A 19,177-nucleotide genomic window follows, 5' to 3' on the forward strand; every position below is an offset into this window, starting at 1 on the left:
TCAAGTTACTCACACACACTTTCCAAAGAATATTGAAGACTTGAAGTCTTGAAAACAAAGGGGGAAAAGGAAAAAGGTATATATTTTTTCTGTTTCCGAAGTTCCATTGAGATTTAGTTGAGGTTTAAGCAGTACTTCCTTTTATGGGTTAATTAGAAAGTTGAACAAGAACAAAAGAACCAATGTTGGTAGAGGTGTTTTGCTACTCATCCTCACAATTCCTAATTTAAAATACTATCCAGAACCAGGGAAATAGCTAAAAGGACAGGCGTTCATGTCTTCCATGCTCAAAATATTGAGTTTGATCCATTGTATCATATGATTCCCCAATACCTTTTCACAGTTGGCATTTTAAGATGTAGACCTTGTGACCTCCAAACTGTCTCATTGGTCAAGTATTACTAGGATTGGCCCCTAGACCTTAAAACCCTGCTTGTGAGGTCCTCCCCTCCCCCAAATATCTTCAAATCTGTAAGAACAGTGCTGGATCCTTGTTGAGTTTGAACTTTGAATTTGCCCTTTTTCAGTTTGGTTCATTCTCATTTCATGGTGATGGTGGTGATATGTGCGTTGTGTGCAGAAAAAAAAAGTAAGCATTTAATTAACATCATGGATTAAACAGAGAAGTACAGAATTATTCACACACTCCAATGGTTTATTTAAAATGTGGAAAGGGAGGTGGGATAAAACAGATGGGTCATTATGCTGTAAGGCTGTGACATTTGGAAGCAAATGAGTTACAGCTTTGGGGAAATTGTAAATAAAAGACCTTTTTAAAAAAAAATCATATCACAGTGAGAAGCACAGTTACAAAGCTGTTCACCATCGGGTTTCAGTCATACAAAGTTTCAACGCCCATCCCTCTATCAGTTTCCATTTCCCACCACCAGTCACCCCAGTTTCTGCCCTGCCTGCTTCTCCTCCTCTCCTTGTGGGCATTATGGTTTGCAATACAGGTGCTGAGGGGTCATCATGTTTGTACCTTTGCCTACTTTCAGCACACAGTTCTTATCTAGAGTTATCATTTCCAACTATCTTTGTTGTAGTGGTCCCTTCTCTATCTCAAATGCCCTTTCCCCACGCACTTGAAGCAGGCTTCCAATTGTGGACCAATCCTCCTGGACATTGTTACTACTGTACTTGAGTATTAGTCTCATATCATGTTCATTTACATCCCACAAATGAGTGCAATCATTCTGTGTCTGTCCTTCTCTCCTGACTAATTTCACTCAAAGTCCATTCATTTGTAAGTGAATTTCATGACTTCTTCCTAACAGCTGCATAGTGCCCCATTGTGTAGATGTGCCATAGTTCCTTTAAACCAGTCGCCTGTTCTCAGGCACATGGGTTGTTTCCAGATTCTGGCTATTGTGAATAAGACTGTGATGAACATGGAAGTGCAGATGGCATTTCTTAGGTGTATTTTTGGGTCCCTGTGATATATTCCCACAAGTGGCATCGCTGGGTCATATGGGAAGCTCAATTTCTGTAAATAAAAGGCTCTGAAATAGTCATATTGTTTTCTGATAATCCTTTTGTTCCATTTGACTCAGGGTATTAAAAAGGAAACTTTGGTTATATTGTCTTGCTGTAAGTATTGTACTGAAATGCTAGCAAGTTTAAAATGTTAATTTAAAAATATTTAGTTGACTTGATTTACTCATATTTCTTAAATATTTTGTTTCAACACTGTTATTTGAAAATAATTCTAATGACAAAGTTTCCGACATACAACATTCCAATGTTATACTAATGGATGCATTTATCTATTCATGTAGTTATGGAAAGAGATTTGACTATAGATCGAGAAACTAATTCTCATACTGGTCTGACTTTGAATTTCGATTTTGCTTTAGAACTTGCCATCATAATGTCAATATCCTTCCACCTTGTCAATTTCTTCCCCATCTATCTTTATTGGTAATGTCAGTACTGTAGACTGACTCTCAGAGTCTCAGGTTCCCAGCACCACCAGACATTTGTTATTCCTTTACTATATTTCTTTATATTCCACATACAAAGATCATTCTGTATTTGTTTCTCTCCTTTTGATTGATTTCATTCATCATAACCTCTAATTACATCTCCAATTCCATCCATGTAAAGGCAAATTCCATTATTTAATTTTTTATTATAACTGAGTGGCATTCCACTGTATACACACACACACACACACACACATACACACACACACCTTTTAATCCACTCATCTATTCTTTTTTTTTTTCATTAGTGAATCACCGTGAGACAAAGTTAGAGACTTACAGGTTTTCATGCTTACGTTTCAGTCATACAGTAATCGAGTACCCATCCCTCCACCAGTGCCCATTTTCCACCAACAATGGTCCCAGCATCCCTCCCACCACCCCCACCCTGTCCCCTTCACCCCACCCTACCTCTGTAGCAGGGTATTCCCATTTGTTCGCTCTCTCTTTTGGGGTATTGTGGTTTGCTACAGAGGTATTAAGTAGGCATCAGGTTCAGTCTATAGTCTATTTTCAGCCCATATCTACCATTCCTAGTAGGCCCACCAAGTACCCTTTGCTTGGTAATCCCTTCTCTATCAGAGCTGCTTCTTCATCTAGCATGTGAGGTCAGCTTCCAAGCTGTGGAGTACTCCTCTTGTTACTTATCTCTACTATTCTTGAGTGTTAGTCTCTCATTCTGTTACTTTATATTCTACAAATCCACTCATCTATTCTTGACCACTTTGGTTGTTTCTAGATCTTGGCTATCGTGAGTGGTGCTGTGCCAAACATAAGAACGCAGAAGTCTTCAAAATAGTGTTCTTTTGCCCTTTGGAGGTAGATACTATAAAGTTTAATTGCTGGATCATATGAAAACATTGCTCTTAAGTTTTTTAAAAGTCTCCATACTTTTTTTCATAGTGGAAAAGTATTAAGACTTCTTATGCTTGATCTTAGAATATCCAGGACTTAAGATTATGTACAGTCTCATTAACAGAGCAGGGATCTACTGGGCTGTTATTATAAGACTACCTTCTGATTTAAATTCAGCTCCAACTCTTGATATGAGTTTGTAAATTGCATAGCATCTTGGGACTGGAAGAAGCTATAATAATATGGGAATTAAAAAATATGTACATTCAAAGGAAAACAAACAAAGACTGTTATTCAAAGCTCATTATATATGACAAGATAGGAACCACTGCTTCAAATTAAATAATTTAAAAAAGATACTTACAGTCTTTATAATAGGAAAAGGGAAAGTTTCCTATGTGTCCCACGTGGAGTCTGCTGGCAAGGTGAGCTGGAATGTGTGCAAGTAGAGCCTCCTATGTGATTGGTGAGGGGTGACTTTGACTATAGTTGGTCTTATGAAAAAGGAAGTGGCAAAAAGTGGGAAAGTTGTCAGTGATAAATTGTTTGTGAGGATAGCTGATTTTTTTTTACTTTCTGGATTGTTTGTTTGCTGGGAGCTAGAAAGAACGGTCTTAACTTCCTACAACTCTGATGTGGGCAGTAGGTTGGCTTCCTGTTATTAAATGTAGTGACTAAGGGTTCTACGTACATAGAGCTTGCATGATCATCTCCCTCATTTATTTGTATATTATTCATTGTTCTGCAGTACTGGGTATCAAGCCCAGGGCAGTGTGCATACAGGGCATGTACTCTACCACTGAGCTACGTTCCTAGCTCCTGATGGCTTCCTAGTTGTATACTTTGTCTCTATACCTTTTCTAAATTTTGATAGATGAAATGAATTCATAAAGGGCCAATGGCTACAAATTACTAAATACTTCTTCATGTATGGCAACTTCTGACTTTCAAAGTATTTAGACTTGTATGATACTGTAAGCTAGTTCAAATTAAATCAGAAAAGGTGGTAAAGTTTTCAATATAAGTTTCTCTTGATAACTGAAAAAAAAGATGAGCACTGCTATTTCATATTATTTGGTAGTAAAAAGCATTGCCATTAATTTATAAGGGGGAGGAGAATGAGCTTTTCTGTCACCAGGAATGAGCTACCAAATCATGCAAATTGAAATACTCTTTCCCATATAGAAAAAGCTATAAATGCTCATTTTTTAGGTAAGAAAAGTTAGATTTTAGGGATAAGAAATAGTACAGTGGGCAAGGTCATTGCTTTAGCAGTCAACCTGGGCTTCCTGAGAAGGGCCGGGAGTGATTCCTGAGTGCAGAGTCAGGGGTAACCTCTACGCATTGCTAGGTGTGACACCCCCCCCCAACAAAAAAGAAAGAGGAAAAGAAAAGAAGAAAGAAAAAGAAAGTCGGATTTCAATAGGGAAGACCAAGTAGTCAAGGTTACCAGCCAATGCTAAGGGCTAGACTCCTGGGAATCTCAGGACAAAACTACTGGTATTCCAGGCAAGACTGAAGGGCTGCCAGCTCACATGCCACAAGTATTGTCTGTTTCCCAGATTCACATCATGGGGAATCAAACTGTGACATCTGTATTTTAAAACATGTTGCAAAAAGTTGAGGAACACTTAAATCTAAGTTTAAAGAATGGAACATACAGAGACCCAAACTTTCCTGTGAGCTATATTTTTTCACTAAAATCTTCCTCAAGAGTTACATAATTGAATTAAAATTTCAAGCTGAACAAACTGTACAACTTGTGAACTTTAGCCATTCATATTTCTCAAAATCTGGCAGATTCCATTGCTCTTTAAGACATGTATGATATTCGCTTGACTCGTTATGGGAGTGGTGCATTTCCTATATGCCTCAGAAAGGTGCTTGAAAAGTTGAAAACTCAACTCAATAAATAAACTAATTATATATCTACTGAGCACAAGATAAGTGTTGTAGGCATTAAAAAAAAGCTACACCCCTTCCTTTAAAAAACTCAGGACCATTTAGAAAGAGTATTACACATAAAGGTTACAGTGGTCCCTATCAGTACAAAGGCCAACCTTTGGTAGAGGCCGACCCTTACCAAAGTACTGGCTAGTGATATAGATGGAGAAGTCTATATCACTGAGTCTCTTTAATTAAGCAAGCATAAGATATAAAGCTTTTAGAGTCAGGAGGAATAGAGGTTGATACTCTAGAACACCTCACTTTTCATTGTGTAGGGAGCGAGGAAGAACACATACAATCGATAAGGGCCATTCCTTTAACACAATGTTCAGATAAAAGATGAAATTATTGGACAAAGGAAGAATGAGATAGTAGAGAACTGTGTGTATCTTTAGAAATAATTTAGATATAATTGCTGGGAAACAGGAAATTTTGAGAAGGATTTTAGCCAGATAGACTATGAAGATCTTCCCTTTTTTTCAAATGCTTTTCTACAGGTTTTAGAGAATTGATATCCTATCCATGACCTGAAAAGAAAAGTACTCAGTGGAACAAGCGGATAGAACTCTTAAAATTTTATTACATGTGCTTTTGAACACAAACACATCTGTATCTGTATATATTGTAGAACAGCCATGAAAATATGCATAAGTCAAAGTCAGGGGTGAGAAGCTCTTCAGCATCCCTTTCATGTATCTTACATTCTCTACATGTATGACAGAATGGGTATCACACCCCACTGCTTCCCAAAGTTACACTGTCCTAAATGTTGTAAGTGGGCATCACTCATAAACCACATTTGTTACATATGCTTTAAATACTACTTACATACAGTACAGTACATCTATCACAATAAAATGGATTGTGATCATGAACAATGATCAGGTTTTTTTTTTTGCATTTTTTTCAGGTTTTTGTAAGTTGACTGGAGCAATAGCAAAGCGGGTAGGGCATTTGTCTTGCACACGGCCAACCCAGGTTCAATTCCTCCATCCCTCCGAGAGCCCTGCAAACAAGCTACCAAGAGTATCCCACCCACACGACAGAGCCTGGCAAGCCACCCGTGGCATATTTGATTTGCCAAAAACAGTAACAAGTCTCACAATGGAGACATTACTGGTGCCCACTCAAGCAAATCGTTGAGCAATGGAATGACAGTAACAGTGACAGTGATTTATAAAGTTTTTCACAATAACTTACTGTATCACTGTCATCCCGTTGCTCATCAATTTGCTCTGGTGGGCACCAGTGATGTCTCCATTGTGAGACTTGTTACTCTTTTTAGCATGTCGAATACGCCACGGGGTGCTTGCCAGGCTCTGCTGAGCGGGCAGGATACTCTCGGTAGCTTGCTGCGCTCTGAGAGGGATGGAGGAATCAAAACCAGGTCAGCTGCGTGCAAGGCAAATGCCCTACCCGCTGCCTTATCACCCCCCAATAATTCATTATATTTAATATTCAAACACCAATACCACCACTATTGCACCTTCCCACCTCCATATTTCAAATGTTTCTACTCAACTCCCAAATCGTGCTCCCAAAGCTTAGTACATCAGTGGTGTAGAGTATGAGAGGTCCAGGAATTCTAAAATTTAAAACATGATTATACAGCAGATTCACTATAAGCCTATATTGCCTTCTTTCGGGAGCTTTATTTCTGAGTCTCTGGATCATGGGCATTGATGAGATTATATGGTGTCAGGAGCAGTTTTGTGGATGTGACTGCCAAGCTACTGGTAAACTTGGAATATAGGGGGAGGAGGACCATTCCCACTCTGAGCGAGCTTGGAGATTTCAGTCACGAGTCCTGCATACCTGGATTTTTCTACAGATTCCCTCATGTGTGAGACTCATTCGAGCTGGTGGAGAGCATGCATAAGCACGATGGCTGTGGGATTCTGGAGGGTTTTGACTGCGGGGCTCTGTTGGAGAGGGGAGGGAAACTCAACATGCCCCCTCCAAGTTGCCCCTGTGAGGACAGCCTGGACCTTCTGTGTTGCTCTCTTCCAGGAGCTTTAGCATTTTGAATTTTAAATAGATTATTTTGGCAGTGCCAGTGTGTGTAGCTTGCACTTTAGGGAATTGAGGACTGAGTCCAGGAGACAAGTTGCAGTTATCCAAGGGATATGTTGGTGCCTCAACCAAAATAGTTGAGCTACACATGATGCACAGTGGAAGAGGAGGAATAGAAGCAAAACAAGATTCAAGATCCATTTGAGGTTCTCATCTTCAAAAGAGAAAACTAATTCTAGTCAAAATTACTCTGCACCCCTCAGTACAAAGACCCTGTGCAACTTCTATTCCTACTTCATTGACATGTTGTAATTACTAATTCTATCCATCTTAAATATATATCAATAGCATTTTTGAGCCTTGCTTTTTAATGTATTGAAAAAGGGGAGAAGGATTTTACTCTTGTCTAATGGATTGTAATTCTGGTTAATATATAGAATCAACAGAAGAGCTGAAGGTCCGCAGTCACAGCACAGAACCATTACCAAAGTTGGACAGCAAAGAGAGAGGGCACCACGGGGCGTCTTCCAGAGAGCCTCTCAAAGCTCAGGAATGGGATGGAACACCAGGGCCACCTGTGGTCACCAGTAGACTGGGAAGATGCTCTGTGAGCCCCACGTTGTTAGCAGGAAACCACGGCTCAGGTAAGATAATGATCACCCATCTGGTAAGTCTGCTTCGTTTCTCTAGAAAGCACTGATACAATGAGCACTTCAAGGGGGATAGCCCAGATGTACTTCTGTTATAGCGACAGCATAAATAATCCTCGGCATAAAGGCTATAACAATACATCATCCCATGACAGGGAATATTATTCACGTGAACAGTGGAGAAATGAACAGCGCTTCCTGGAACCATGTTAACTGGCCACACTAGCAAGTACTTGAAATATCATTCCAGGAAGATCCAATTAAAGATGTTTTAACTCATTGAGTTCACATTATTTACAGTTTATGCCTTAAACAGATGTCATGTAATTGGGAAAAAACTGAACAGAAAGTAAATTTAAAGATAAAAATTATAAAAGATGATGGGAAAGCAGTGGAGAACTGAAACATTGGCAGTTGGGAATTGTCATTGGGTACTATGTTTCCAAAAATAAGTCAAGGATATTAATTTTAATATACCTTTATTTTTTTTTAATTTTTTTATTGAGTCACCATGTGGAAAGTTACAAAGTTTTCAGGTTTAAATCTCAGTTATACAATGCTCGAATACCCATCCCTTCACCAGTGCTCATATTCCACCACCAAGAATCCCAGTATAGCTCCACCCCGCCCCCTCACACCCCAACCCCCCCCACGCCCCTAGCCCCCCCACGCAAACCCCCCCTGCCTGTGTAACTAATAAATTTCACTTTACTTTCATTTTAATTGCATACAATATATCAACAAAACTCACTATTATTGTTTGGAGTGTCTCTCCCCTAAAGTCAGACCTGCTGAAAAGGAAGCATTAAATAATTTGTTTTCCATTGCTGAGGATGAAGAGGTATGAGGTCGAGTGACCACACTTAGCGGCCTCTCAGTTTTGGATTTCTGTAATTTAGTATTTTAGTAACTAAGTCCAGAGAGATATCTGCCAGAAGTTGCATCGTTGCCAACTTGTACTTCTCAGTTACATTATTAATATACCTTTAAATGTCACAGGTAAAATTAAAAATGCCATGCAATTTGTGTGGCTAATAGAAAAATAATATTGAACATCAAGTTTTTTAAAAGGAGCAGTGTTCATTTTGAACTGTCTGATCTTCATGATGGTCTCACAGAGAACAGTCAACTGAAATAAACAAGTAATAAAGTAACCTCAAGTATTTCTTAGATTCCTACCCCTTAAGAGTATTGGAGCTCTCATGATAAGACCAGTCCTATAATGTTCTTTTCAACTCTGGTACTCAGAAAGAAATTTGCATGAATTAAGCCCATGGTCTTCCTAAAAGTCAAGCACAAGTTAAAATGCTTGATATATGCTTGAGAAAAGATGATTCTAGAATAGTATTGAAGCAGAGAAGTTGTGCTTTCCCTGACTTAAAAAATAACGGCATTAACTTAAAGGCATGATTCATCTAGATAATGAATAACATAAATAACCAACTTAAAATTATGAATTCAAATCTTGGAGAAGAGACATATAAATTTAGCAGAAATCAAATGCATCTCTTTATAGTAAAGTATAAACAACTATAGTTAAATAAAAAGGTACCTGAGTATTTTATCCAAAAGAGAGAGAAACATAGGGAAAAATTTGTATTTTTGTAGGAAAATCAAAGCTACCCTCAGTGGAAGGTTGTATTGCTATTTAGTTGGAATAGCAATTTATTCCAACTAAATAAATTTTATTTTTGAATAAAATAAAATTAATTTTATTTTGAAGCTTATTGTTTTAAGTTGTCTTTAAAATCACCAATATTTATTCCAGTTCCATCCCCAAAACACAAACATCATTTACTTCTATTATGACTAACACTGGTGGAATTACTGTGCCCATTATTTAAGTGCCACTATTCTAGAATCTGAGAGTGTAATGATGGATCAGACACCCTGGCATCTGGGTACTCAGAGTTAAGTATAAGAATGATCAATAGACTGTTGCAAGATAATCTTTTATATACATATACTGTTTGGAGCAATAATAAATCCATTCTTTTTCCCAGAACTATACTTTGACAACCCTGGGGATGTGGGTGGATGAAAATAAAAATTACTAGAGGGTATAAAACTTGAACTAGATTTTGAAACACCAAGAACTCAGCAGGAATACCACAGAGGAGAAAGAAGCGCATCTTCTGGATGAATGGTACCTCAAAACACGATGTGATAGAACGTAGTGTGATCAGCATGGAAGGTGGGAAACGGAATTAAGAAACTATAGAACTATTGGAAGCAGATAGCAAGAATCCTACAGGCATTTTGTGTTGACTGCAAATACTTCTAGCTAAAGTGGCTGAAAGAAGTAGTTTTTGTGAAGCTCCGTAGCATTGAGAGCTGGAGGTAGGCAGTGTTGTTACATGCTTCTGTTCAGTAATGCCATCAAAACTGAGGATCTTTCTGTACTTTTAGCTTCCCTCTTCTATTATACTGAACAGGGTTTTTAAAAATAACTATGGTCTGTACTAATAGAAGCTTATCTTTTAAATCTAGGATCATCTGCATCATAGTTGGCGTTGAAATGAATAACAATGCATAGAGATAAGAAAGGGTGTCATGATAGAAGCAGCAAATATAGTGTTTTTATTATGGTTAGGTTTGAAATGAGGTGGGTATTTTGTAGTCATCAATTTGCTCAAGTAGGCACCAGTAACATCTCCATTGTGAGACGTGTTGTTACTGTTTTTGGCATATAGAATATACTATGGGGAGCTTTCCAGGCTCTGCCGAGCAGGTGAGACACTCTTGGTAACTTGCCCGGCTCTCCGAGAGGGACAGAGGAATCGAACCCGGGTCGATCACGTGCAAGGCAAATGCCCTACCCGCTGCACTATTGCTCCAGCCCATTTTGTAATCATGTAATTATTTTCAATGTTTGGTAAAACATACATCAGTTTCATTACATAAAACCCAATGATGGTTCCAAGGATTCAAATGAGGGTCCCTGTGAATCCATTAATGGTTAACATGAGATGTGAAGTTCAGCCCTGTGATGGAAGTCAGGACTTGAGGCTTAACTGAGTTTCCTAGGAAGTGGTCTTAGCATCCAACTGAAAAACTGTAGATAGTGGGAATTTTAGATGTGTAATTAACAAATTTTAATGTAATTAGAAATTGAAACTAGAGAACACTGAATGAGTTGGAACCACGAGACTAAAATGATTATGTTCTTGTTTGTCTTTGTTTTGTTGGGGGGACACACCCAGAGTGCTTACTTCTGCTCTACACTTAGAAAACACTCCTAGCAGATTCAGGGAACTAGATAGGGTTCTGAGGATCCAATTTTTGTTGGCTGTGTGCAAGTCAAACATCTGACCCACTGTATTATCTCTTTAACCCAGGACTGAAGAAAGTACAGCAAATTGAGATGAGAAAGAAACAAACTGAACCCTGGGAAACCAAGCATTATAAGGGATGGGCAAGGAGTGAATCAGTTGCAAAATAAATAGAAATGAAACTATTATATTTCCACAACTGAAATTTTCCTAAACATCTAATAAATTGCATAGAATACAAGTGAGCTGTAAAGATTCTCGTTTTTGACAGGAATCTTTCAAGAAATTACAAGTATAAACAATTTATCACACACATTTTTCAGCAAACTCCTGAAGCATTGTTTTGCCTTATGGCATCTAAAATTTGTTCCCCTGGGTCTTGCAGTTCTGCTCTTAGAGCAGTGAATTATTATCCACTGACCGGAAGAAATAGCGTAGATACTTTTAGTTCCTCTCATTCCCCATCTTAGGTTGTGCAGGTGGTAAACACTGGTTCAAGTAGATGTTCTTGCTGCATTTCAATTGCAGATATGTAGGTACCCTATCAAGAGAAATGTAAAATTAGGATGAAATTACGGGCAAATGGAAGTCATGTGTATAAAACTAGTGCATGCTAGAGAGTCCAACGTACAGCTATTGACACTAAAATGAACATTCTGATTCCCTGAGCCATTAGAAATAAATGCCTCCTAAATATAATCACTAGGTTTTTTTTTAATTGAATCACTTTGAAGTACAAAGTTATAAAGTTACTCATGGTTGAATTTCAGTGTGCCAACACCTTCTCCCACCCACAGTTCTCTACCTCATACTGAAAAGGGAAGAAAATTCCATGCTTTCTACCATTCATCTCCTGTCACCTTTCTACTTCTATGACCCTCTTTATCTCTCTCTCCTTCCATCCATCCCTTTCTTTTCCTGTCCCTCTACCCTTTACCAGTGTCTACTTCCGTCCACCATTTTCCCATTCTCCATCTGGCTTCCCTTCACCCTTCTACCATCCTATGGAAGACATTTTATTCTTTTTAATTTCCTTCTGGCACTGTGGGTTACACCACTGGTGGTGAATGAATACTATGCATATCACTTTCCCTCCTTTAATCACAGCATCCACCTCCAGAGTGACCACTTCCTTTCACCACTGTCAAAGGATCTCTAATTTTATCTGTCCACACTACCCTCATGCCAATTTTTTGTTTGTTTTTTGTTTTTTGCTTTTTGGGTCACACTCAGCAATGCTCAGGGGTCACTCCTGGCTCTGCACTCAGGAATTACCCCTGGCCCCCTGGCCGTGCTCAGGGGACGATATGGGATGCTGGGAATCGAACCCGGGTCAGCTGCATGCAAGGCAAATGCCCTACCCGCTGTGCTATCACTCCAGCCCCCCTCATGCCAATTTTTGATGTGAAATTGACAGAGAAAAGGGAGAATAGTTATCAGCAGTTTTTATAAAAGAACCTAAGGTGTGGCAATTCTGTACTTGAAATTGCAGAATCTGAGTAGCCAAAACGTGTAAAAGAGAATATCTAAAATCTGTTTGCCTTTGGTGTTTGAAGTGAGTCATGCACATGCCCGATGAATACGATCAGTGAGATTGTTTGCTCCCAGAATGGAGAAGAAAACATTTTGGACTCATTATTTTGGAACAGAAGAGAATGAGTCACTATTTACTCTTTTTTTCCTCCTCCCACCCCCTACTTTCTCTTTATTACTATATCCTTGCTAGTGATCCCAACCAGGATCACAGAATTTCAGTCAATAACTCTTCTCCCAGAGTTCTTCACCTCATACTGAAAAGGGAAGAAAATTTCATGCTTTTCACCAATCATCTCCTGTTAGCTTTCTACTTCTGTGACCTCCTTTCTCTCTCTCCCCTTCTGTCCCTCCCTTTCTTCTGTCCCTCTAACATCTCCATCCTGCCCTTTCCATCCTACACATACACATTCATGTCAGTCACAGACTATTGCTTTATCAAAAGCAGTTTGGCCACTTGAAATGGTTGTTCTTAATGGCTCTTCTGAGGAATGAAGGAATTGCTGAAGTAAAGCGGAGGAATATGTCAGGAGATCTCAACTCTCATCTTGATTCTAATTAACATTGCTGTGGTACTTGATTACAGCCACTGTTATTTAGTAAATCAGAGAGTCCCCGCAGAGTGATTCTTGAAGGCAGTGGAGAACTGGGACTCAAATGCTCGTGAAAATAATAAGGGAAAGTGGAAATGATTCAAGTTGAGTAGGAATAAAAATTTAGATTTCCATCACTGAATTAATCAACATTAAATTTCCAAGGAGCTGGTATCCAACTCTGTAATGGTTTCAGGGGGACAAACAACATGCCAATGGCTGTTGAAAACACTTCCTTTTCTGCTCAGAGATCTTACTATGCTTCTCTTGGGCAAACTGTTAACTATAAATTAGTAGTATTGCAATTAAATGTCTTATTTTTTATTAATACCTACTGTTTACATAAAATAATTCAGAGAACAACATTAATATACATTTTAAAAGGCTTATGGGCAAGATGGAGTCTTAAACCGGAATTGCATCAGATCCTTATAAAAACTAAATTTATTATTGTTTATTGAGTCAAAATGTAGCTTTCCACAAGGGATGATGACAGAAGAAAATCCTGGCTTGACCCTGAGACCAGCTTGAATGAAGAGACAGTTTGGACATCGTACTGGACAGATGGCACCGGTTGAACCCTATGAAAGACAAAATTTAAAAAGATCTCAGCTAGTGTCTGCCCTACGTTGGGTGCTTTAAGGGCACAAAAGCTATGCACACTGGTGATGCCCCTCCAGAGATAAGATAATATAGGATCACTTCAATTCCCAGACTGAATTATTAGTACGTAATGTTTTCCCATTTGGAAGTACAGTCAGCCTTCACAATGCATTGAGTGGAGCAGTTCCAAGGGGGAGATCTGAAGGCTGCTGCCAATTTGGCTTTTCTGGTTTGTACATCAAGCACCAGAAGAGACATGACTTAAACCGGAACTTGGGGGAAGTTGGGTTCCAGCCGGAGCCCAGTAGATGTCTACTCAGAAGATGGAGTTCTTATGATGGATCATGCTAAAGGCAGGTAGGGAATTCTGGGAAAGCAGCATGATTTCTGAGCCAATTGCATAGTTGTTCTGGGATTTTCTGTGAGGCTAAAACCTCTTTGCTTAGAGTTCTTAGGTCCAGAATATGGAATTCTGTCCTTCCAGGGCCTCTGTGCTTTAAACAAAAGACTACACTGTGGGCAATCGGGGTAACCTTAAGACTGAGACCGAACGATATCACCTTTTCTACAGAACTGTTCTGGGCCCTTTATCACCCATTGCAGAGCAGTATTTGAATTTTACCTATACCAGCCAGCCCTTTATATATAGAGGAGTACTGTTCTAACAAGTTCCGAGACGTGAAAAATCTGTGGATTCGATTCCCTTTGAAGAAAACAAATCAATGCATATTTTCTCTCCTACCAGAATGGTAGAGTAAGTTTTATACTAGTCATAAATATGTAAATAAGTCATAAGATAGTGATTGAGTTCTAAGAGTCAAGCACACAGCAATTTTCTATTTAATCTACATTTGGATTCTAATTTTTTTTAATTGTGGTGACATTGGGCATGTACTTTTACTTCTCTGAGATTCATCTAAAAAAGATGGTTGAGAATAGTACCTAACTAATAGGTACTATGGATCATGACAGATAAAAACTCAACAAAATAATGTTAACACACCATAGTGTCGAGAACACAATGAGTATGAATTTAATGAGAGTCTTTTGTATGATTCTTCTGCAGATATATTTGCAGAAGAGTAGAGGCAATTGCTGGTCTGGAGTAAGGAAGGGAAGCTTTAGATAAGTAGTGATGTTCAAACTGAGCCTTGAGCTAAGAAAGTGTCCAGAGAAGGGCAGCAAAGGATGTCATGGAGAGACCAAACCACCATGACACCCACATCCCAACCACTAGTTTGGAAGACATTTGCCGATTTTATTCATATTCTAATCACATCATGGGGGACTGACTGGAAGATGACAAAGTGGTGAGGGTGTGGTCTACTTAGGCTCCAGAGTGGACACCTGGTCTGGGGATCCAGCAGAATGGGGTTCAGTGAGCAGAAGAAACAGAAAACAGGGCTTTATGAAAGGGAAATGCAACTTAATCCAAGAATGGGCCACTGAAAAAGAGTTGTTATTTTAGTAAGAAAGTTCTGAAACATATCAACTTTACTCAAAAATTATAAAATGTGCTGGCTAACTTTGCTGATAAATCTGTTGGAGCCCATAACTCAAAGGCTCTTATGATTCAACCCTTCTTAGCCTACAAGCATTTTTGAGCACAAATTCACAGAAGGAAGAAATAGAGGGGCAACATAGAACCGAACAGCAGGGCTGAATGGAGTGCTGGGTACTATAGGACAAGGTTTAATAACAATCAAACTGTATCATGTTCTTTGGCAAAAACAAGCTGCACGTTGCAAAAATAATTAATATCAATTCATTAATAGTTTTGTAGTAGTGATCTGAGCAAATATTATATATGTGATTTACTTCTATTTTTCTGTGCTGAAGACATAAAGAATTCTCTCTGTGTAGGTCATTGTGAGAATTATATTAAAGGATGCATGGAAAAGTCTGATATAAAACTAGCTTTTAGTAGCTAGTAAACCAACATTTATTACATTCCCATTTAACTTTATTGAAAAGGTCTCTGATATTTTTCCTAGAAACATGATTGGATGTTTTATTTGAAAAGCTCAATTCATGGCAAATATGATACAATGTCATCTTAAGTTATACATAATATAACTGGATAGAGGACCACTGTCAGGATAACAATGCTTCAATTGTTTATATGTTTTCCAGCAAATACTTTAGACCAGTGTGGTATCCATTTTTTTATCCCCTTGAGTATGAATATATGAAATTAAGAGAAAGGATAAGGTTCAGGTTTAAGATCGGTGGCTGCATTACATACAGTTATTGAAAAATAATGTTAACCTTTCTCAATGCCCCTGTCCTTCTTGACAGTAATGAATGGGATTTTTTTATCATGTAGGCAAGACTCTGGGACTCATAAGAATATATTGATATCTGAAAATGTGCACATATTCTTTCCTAACTATCCAGCTTTGTATTAATTCATCTATTTATTCATTCCTCTCATAGTATTTTCTAATGAAGGTTTGAGTGTCTGCTCTGTGCCCTGCAAAGGCGAGGTGTTGGTAGATGTGTCTTCAACATACACAAGATGAACATGACAGAATTGCACACACCGAGCTCAGTATCTAGCAAGGAAAACAGAATATCAGTCAAAATCCTTATCTACTTATCTTCTTTTTTCAGGGAAATGAGGGTAGAGTCACCTGTATTATGAACAAAAGAAAGATTTAATTCACTTACTCATTTGTGAAATATTAAAAAAAAGTATGAGAATACCCAAAAACCATAGAAATGAGGGTGGGGGGACTTGTCTATGGTAGAAGAGTGCCACAAGTGGGGAGGGGGTGTGCAGTTAGGACAGAAAAGGGACCACTATGACAGAGATAGTTGGGTAGTTGGAAATGATAACTCTGTACAAGAACTGAATGCGGAAAGGAAGTAAAAGTATATAGATGAAAGCTTTTCAGTAACAATATTGCAATATTGAAAACCACAATGCCTAAAATGAAAGTGAGAGAGACATACACACACAGAGACAGAAAGAGAGAGAGGGAAGGAGGGGGAGGAAAGAGAGAGAGATAAAGAGAGAGAGAGAATAAAAGCATCTGCCATAGAGGCAGACTGAAGGGGAGGGAAACCAGAGAAAATATTATTCAATTCAGATCTGTGTGAAGGGTAGGAACAGGCAGATGAAAGAGATGGAGTGTCCATCTTACCACTCATTCAACAAATATTTTAAAGAACATTTATTTGTAGAACATGATTAGGATCAAACATTTTAATACAGTTACTGAATTCCCAAACGACATTATCTGCTCTTCCTTTGGTGCTCATGGCACCTTTGGTTGCAATGGTGATAGTAATGATCCAAATTATATGCCTTCCTTGTGCCTAGGCCTATTAAAATGTGGTTTCATAGCTATTCGTTAATAATGAAGGTCCATTGCTCCATTATCTAGGCCCTTTGAATCTGGGTTAACCTTATGTTTTACACTGTCCACTAGAATGAGATGGAAATGACTGTATTTATTTCTGAGTCCTGGGCTCAGGGGCCAGTGATGCTCCCAGGTACTCTTTCCCCTCCCCCCTCCTAAATTAACTTGAGCAGGCAGTTTAGGGGAGGATATTATCATGGAGGAAAGTCAAGAGCCCCCAGCTTTCAGCAAGCCAAACTACCTTCAAAAACACGTTAGAGACTAGAGCTTAAAATTTTAACCCCCCCACTTACCTCAGTGCTGACAACGGATGCAAGAGTGAAAGAGTGAACTTAGCCAACACCAGGGGATCCATCTAGCAAGCCAGGCTCATGAACCAAAGTAAATGAGCATCATTTTAAAGTCACAAAGTCTGAGCATAGTATAGCAATAAGTAGTGAATAGACATGCATGCTCTACTTACATTTTGCTGTTTCCCCTCAATTAGAAATAGTCGTCATTCAGAAACAGGCTAAAAAGTGGAAATCCACCTCTCACCTTGGGGTTCACCCTTAATCTTTTTGAAGCATCATATTTTAATTTTCCTGGTTTCATAATTCAGGGCCTATGAATTGAGAAAGACTGGGATTTCGCTGTTAGATTTCTTCTTACGTAACAGGAACTGCAGATCAGCCTTGTGAGGTTCAGGCTCTCTCTGTCATCCATCCTCACTGTAGGGTATCGACTGACTTCCTGTGTGGTGCCACTTGGGCCCCAGGCAGCTGTCTGTGGCAGTGTCTATAGCCCTCCTGGCTGTCATTCTCTACAGATGAGGCGAGCAGAGAGCATCAGAAAACAGTTCTCTACAGCTGCCCCCCTTCCCAGTTATAACTGGGTGCTCAGTTATTTCCTCTGGGAGAGCTGGCCGGATCCTGTTGCTAGGTTCCGCTCACTCTTTCCACATGCTAGCACTTAATTTTCTCTTTTTGAATCCGAATAGTAAACACATCATAGTTTTCTCATTTGGGGAGTCTTTTGAGAGTTGTGGAAGTCACAGCTCCCAGAGCCACCCTTCCCGCGTGCCCCGCCTTTTGATTTCTCTGTGGAAAACTGTGAGGACTGTTGCTTTTATTTGTGTTCACCAGAGAAATAGTTTTGTTTGCATTTCTCCTGATGCTGGTGGTACGGCTTTGGAAAACCACTGGGAAAAGAACTTGGAGGGAGTTAACCATGCTAAATCACCAAAGTGTGCTTTTGCAGAACTCGAATGTAAATAAACAAATATGAAATCCAGAAGGCTAATTGCAAAATGATGGAAGGTAATTACTCTCGCCTTCCCAGGCAAAAAGCTCAACCACAGAAAAAGAACTTGCAAAAGAAGTAATCAATATAAATTCTGTTGTCCCTAACTGCGCTCTCTTCTCTCACTTTGCAGAGGTTACAAGAAAAGGTGCTAAAAATCAGACACTGGAGAGACTTTGCTCTCTCTCTCTCTCTCTCTCTCTGTGTGTGTGTGTGTGTGTGTGTGTGTGTGTGTGTGTGTAGTGAATCTCTGTCCCAGTAGATGAGAGATAAGAAGTGAGTACAGCTCCTTGATTAGAAAGTCATGTGAGAAAGACTTTAAAAATCAAGATAGACTTTTCTAAGAATGATGTTTGAAAAACTTTAGCTATTAAGCTATTAGCTATGAAGCTTTAGCTATTTAGGCTCCAAATTAAAAAAAAAAATTAGTTGAGTTCTCAGTAGCCACAGGCCAGAAACCTGCTCAACAGGTAACTTTCTGGCCTCTGAAGCATGTGTGAAGCATGTTTCCCAGGTTGCAGATCAGACCAGGAAGAGAATCTTGGAGGCGTGCCTTCCAGTTGTACAGAACAGGAGGGACTGTAGTTTGTGGCTAGCCCAGAGTGAGAAGGACAGAGCTGACAGCCAGGAGCTGTCCAGGTTAGACATAGGAGTCAGGGCAGCCTTCAGAGGCCACTGAAAAGCTTCAGGAATGACATGTTCACACCTTGTGTCTGTGCACCTGTCCCAGATTCACTGCCTTCTTGATCTCCTGTACTTCCTCCTATTTCTGTGCTGGTGGTACAGATGGAAACTGAGATCGGAACCTGGAGATGGTACATCTCCAATATGTGCAATGTGTGCTGGGAACAGCCTATGTGGACCGTAAAAGAATCTTATTGAGAATTTCAACTCATACCAGACCAACCATTTACCTGATTGCACCATGAAGACTTTTTGTAACTTGTAGAAATGGAAAGATGTTTAATTATCAAAGAGCAAAGGAAAGTCTTGGGTCTAAATCTTGGAATCTTTCTTCCCAAAAAAGGAAGAATAGGATGCATTAGGCAGGAATAAAATGGTTTGCATGAAAAATAAGTA

At 39.1% G+C, this 19,177-nt stretch overlaps 1 protein-coding gene across 2 annotated transcripts in view; it reads left to right on the forward strand.

The window, feature by feature from the left end:
- Positions 1 to 19,177, forward strand: part of NYAP2 (neuronal tyrosine-phosphorylated phosphoinositide-3-kinase adaptor 2) — a 327,961-nt gene that overhangs the window by 239,832 nt on the left and 68,952 nt on the right. For both annotated transcript variants that reach the window (XM_055120402.1, XM_004610791.2), the window contains one exon: positions 7,238 to 7,444. In XM_055120402.1, coding sequence (XP_054976377.1) covers positions 7,238 to 7,444 — 207 coding nt within the window. The remainder of the gene's footprint in view (positions 1 to 7,237; positions 7,445 to 19,177) is intronic.

The sequence above is a fragment of the Sorex araneus genome, chromosome X (assembly GCF_027595985.1).
Source record: "Sorex araneus isolate mSorAra2 chromosome X, mSorAra2.pri, whole genome shotgun sequence".
Taxonomy (NCBI): Eukaryota; Metazoa; Chordata; class Mammalia; order Eulipotyphla; family Soricidae; genus Sorex; species Sorex araneus.